This window comes from Volvox carteri, assembly GCF_000143455.1.
Source record: "Volvox carteri f. nagariensis unplaced genomic scaffold VOLCAscaffold_19, whole genome shotgun sequence".
Classification (NCBI taxonomy): domain Eukaryota; kingdom Viridiplantae; phylum Chlorophyta; class Chlorophyceae; order Chlamydomonadales; family Volvocaceae; genus Volvox; species Volvox carteri.
In genome coordinates, this window is record NW_003307562.1 from 4488 (window position 1) to 9079 (window position 4592).

The 4592-nt window shown below is 54.4% G+C and overlaps 1 protein-coding gene across 1 annotated transcript; it reads left to right on the top strand.

The window, feature by feature from the left end:
• Positions 1 to 1765: 1765 nt before the first annotated feature.
• VOLCADRAFT_90916 (uncharacterized protein) lies at positions 1766 to 3158 on the top strand (the record flags this gene model as incomplete). Its single annotated transcript, XM_002950443.1, has 2 exons — positions 1766 to 2259; positions 3125 to 3158. The coding sequence occupies 2 exons, from the start codon at positions 1766 to 1768 to the stop codon at positions 3156 to 3158; spliced, it is 528 nt and encodes a 175-aa protein (XP_002950489.1).
• Positions 3159 to 4592: the final 1434 nt, after the last annotated feature.

Sequence of the window (4592 nt, forward strand, 5' to 3'; positions counted from 1 at the left end):
TCCCATATAAGGTCGTGCATTACAACTGCCAACCGTGTCCATATACAGCTACATCGCCCGATAAATCGTCTGCTGCATATTACTCCATCCGACAGGTGGCCCATCCACTTCAAGGCTGGGTGTGCGGCGACAGTACAGCCGACACGACATCCTTGCTAAACGATTCACAACCAAACCGTGATCATGCAGAACATGAAGACCCATCCTGCGGCACCGGTAAGCCTGCCAATGTGGGCATGCGATTCGCTGAGTGTCTCAGGCACTCTGCAGTTGGTGTAAATACGGTTTGGGCTGGGTTTGGGCTGTTCTTAAGGCACTGCCGACACCTTTGTCCAAGTCAATGCTCATCATCTTGGTAACGGGGCACCGCTGCTTATGTGCTGCTATGCAGGCCAACTGCCGGTGCTGCTGTATGCATGCAGCCACATTAGCCGCTGTGCTGTTGTGTCTGGAATGCGTGCATCCAGCCCACACACAACACGTGCATCATGCACTCATTACTGTGGGTGCGACTGATGTGCCTGTGCCTGACATTCTGCTGTCGACCGTGGTGGGGGCCATTGCCAAGTCTTGGGACGTGATGCGCTTCCAAGTGCTACATGCCCATGCTGGCAGCCTCCCCAGCACCTGCACGGCGGAGCAATATGGAGAAGCTCTACAGCAGCACCGGCTGCTGCCTGGCGATGTCGAGCTGATGGTTCTCGGGTGTGCTCTCAACATTGTGCTCACAGTGTTCGACCCGGCTGGGCTGCAGGTCTGCTATTGGGGCTCCAGCACAGCACCAATGGAGGTCTGCCTCATTCGGAAGATGGGCCTCACTGGCACCCCCGTGTCTTACCGCCTGTTGGATATGATGCCGGGTGTGTGGACAGGGCAACACCGCCAGCATCTGGTCACGGCTTGTCGTGCAGTTGGCCTGTGCATGTCAGAAACACCGTCAGCCAAGCAGGCTGGTCACTTGCATGGTGTCATGCATGGGATGGACAGCCGCTGTGACTTCACTGTGCAGCAGGTCTTGGCAGAATGGGCTGATCAGCATAGACCTGCAGTTGAGATACGGCGGCTGCTTGCGGTGATACAGCAGTCATCACAGCAAGCACCGCTGCAGCAGCAGCAGAAGGAGCAGCCGCAGCAGTGCAAGAGGGCCGCTGCACAGCCAAAGCGCCAGCAGCACCGTCGTCGATCCGAAATGCCATCGCCCAGTCCTGCCGTACCAGATCATGAGCAACACGTACCTGGGTACTTTGGAGCATCCTGGTGCGGTGGCCCAGGCCACAGCCTCGGCATCTCCGAGTGGCTGGCCGCTTGGGACACTGTCACAAGCATGCTGCTGGCCAGTGCACTTGTGGTGTGCGCTGTGTGCAGTGTAACCAGCGCCGACCTCCATGATGACCTCAAGCGATGAGCCACTGTGCAGCCTGTCAGTGCCGGCATTGCACCGTACTCCTTCCACAACAGCTTGCATGCCAGCAGCACGACCACACCTGATGGCCTGTGCACGTGGCACCTGTGTCTGCACTGCGCTCCCCTGCATCCTGTGAACATTGGCAATGAGCGGGCAGAGGTTTTGGTCTTCCATCCTCCAGATTATACCAAGGCCATCGTGTCACTCGATGCCATCGACCAGCTGTGATTAGGCCTTGTGGATGTCAGGCTTGGATTCTTTTCAGCTGTGTATGGGTTTGTCGCCGGCAAGCTTCGACAGCAGCAATTCATGAAAGTGCTGGTCTTGGATTGAGCACGGGACTCCACATGCTGGGTCAACATGCTGCCCCGGGCACTGCAGGAAGTGCTGGGATGGAGTGTGCAGCACAACCCGCTCGTCAGGGAGTTCCTCCCCATTCCCAAACAAGTCCCGCCCAATCACCCTTTGCCGTATCTGTCACCAGCAGATGTGCAATCTTTTGTCACCAATGTACAAGCCTGCAAACCACTCACACTTGCCACCCTGGAAACTGCGGAGGCAGCACACTCTCTGATATCTGTGGTTGTGCCCGCCGTCCAGCGTGCAGCTGTCAAGCATGCACCAGTGTTGTACACTGCAGGAACGTTGGTCCCGCGGCCGCCCACCACAGCGATGGCCATGTTCCCATATATGTTTCCCTTTGGAGCTGGCGCGTTTGTGGGCAGCACCACCCTTGTCAAGTACTTGGTGTACCGCGCCAAGTGCCTCTTCAGTGTCTGGACATTGTGCAAGCCGTACCTGTTGCTGATGCATGTGCCCGTCAGAGTGCCTGGCTGCAAAAGCAAAATACAGAGGTGCGTTCCTGGCGGGTTCCTGGATGCAGTGCATGATGCATGCTGGAACATTGGACATGGGTGCCCGCCCAGCTGATACATTTGCTGGTTCGGATCGGACCCAGGGTTCGACACTGACCTTCCTGAAACTTGCGGGCTCCCCCGTACCTCCCAAATTTTCCTTACGGAGGGGCCCCCGTACCAGGCTCCTGTACCGGCCGAAAACCTTACGGGGGCCCCCGTAACCCCCGCAAAACCTTTACGGGGGCACTGTCCTTGGCTGAAACGCTGTGGAAAGTGACGCTTTGCATTTTTTTGCCCTGTAAATCGTTATTTTCGTTATTTTCTCGTGAACCATTACACTCGGGGACACGGCACACTCAGTGAAAGCCAAGCGCCTATAAAAGTATTATGAAAAGTGTAGTTAAATATTGCAATATGAATTATGTCTGCCAAGTGTGTGGCCTTATCCTTTATAGGGTACTACAACCTTGCACGGCAGTCGGCAATCGGTCCGTCCTCTCCCCTACGGGGGACTTTACGGGCCCCGTACGGCCTCTTATAAATCCTTAAAATCCATACGGGGCCCCCGTAACCGGCCTTCGGCCGGTCCGGGGGCGGCCCCGTACGGGGGTGCTTCGCGCCCCAAAATCCTTACGGGGGCCACCGTAAAGTCCTACGGGCCCTTACGGGGATACCGGAAAAAGGCCAAAAACTTACGGGCCCCGTACGGGGTGTCGAACCCTGATCGGACCCCGTCCCGTCTGCAAACCGTCATTCCTCTTGTCCGTGAAAGCAGGCAGTCACTGCTCGGGCTACACCTTGTAATACATGTTTCGGATTCTCATCATCCACATCGTCCGCTTTACCACGGCGCTTTTTACAGGTCATCAAACATGCAGGCGCAGCCTCAGCTCTAGATGCATCAAGGCAGGCTGTACTGTGCACTCAAATGCAAAGTTCTTGTTCGTGTACTGCAGCTGCTCTTTCTGTTCGGCACCTATGAGTGATACTTCCTGTCGGTCACACGCGCCCAGCACTACTTCACCAGATCTCTTCATCCAAGTGGACACTGCAAGCAGTCATCTTACTCTTCTTCATATAAATGAGCCGTAGCCCCCTTCACATTCCACACTGACGCAAACACAGTTGAGCCCTGTCCAGTACGGCAGCCATCCACTAACACAACAGTAACATTCAATCCTTCCGCTTCCAAACCGAGTAATGTGCGGCCAGCTGCTTCACCAGATACCCACAATGTTTGGGTGGGGCCCCAGCGTGAAGAGCCCAGGGGGGGCCCCGACCTGTAGGATTGCCCATGTCTGTGTGTGTGTGTGTGTGTGTGTGTGTGTGTGTGTGTGTGTGTGTGTGTGTGTGTGTGTGTGTGTGTGTGTGTGTGTGTGTGTGTGTGTGTGTGTTCGTGTGTGTGTAACGGACCAAACATAATATCTCGCCCGTCTGAAACGCGTTATAGGTACTATACAGCATTCTCTATTGCAAGGTATCTCGCATGTAGCCAACAAAAATCGTATGAGCACAAACAAGTTTGGCTGCCTCAATTGACCGAGGCCAAAGTCACATCAACACTTATCGCGCTAAATATCATCCTGAAAGGTACCGTGTATCTCATATTTAAATTCTTAGATGACGGCGTATGATAACTCAAACTCCCAGGCCTTGAGTGTGTAACGGACCAAACATAATATTTCACCCGGCTGAAATGCGTTATCGGTACTATATAGCATAGTCTATTGCAAGGTATGTCTGTTGGAACTGACTGACACTCATATACCATTATAATAGGTTTTGGCAATACTGGTAAGGCGCGACCATTGCCCCCGGGAGATCCCGGGATCAATACCCACTAGGGTCAAAGTCCTTCCGATGGTGTAAGGCATAGCGCCCCTAGTTAACGGACGGTGGTGACCTGGGATAAAGTTAACCTGCGAGCCGACCAGGAACAGAGTTGGGCCGCTGTCGACCCGGCAGATTCCGTTGGATGCTGGTGGTGGGTGCGGAACCTGAGCGATCCACTGAGAAGTTGACTAGGGTGACTGGATGAGAGTGCCCTGAAATACTGGGGAAGGCAGGGTTTTGCAGGGTAGCTGCCACGGGCGAAGATACACCCCCCTGTTTCACACATCATACACCAGTGAATGGTAGCCACAGTAATAGGACCCAACGGGGTCCGGCGCTTTGCTGGTCTTAACAATCTCACATGTAGCTAACAAAGATCGTATGAGCACAAACAACTTTGACTGCCTCCATTGACCGAGCTCATAGTCACATCAACGCCTCTCGGGCTAAATTTCATCTCAAAAAGGTGCTGTGTATCTCATCATTGATTTCCGAGA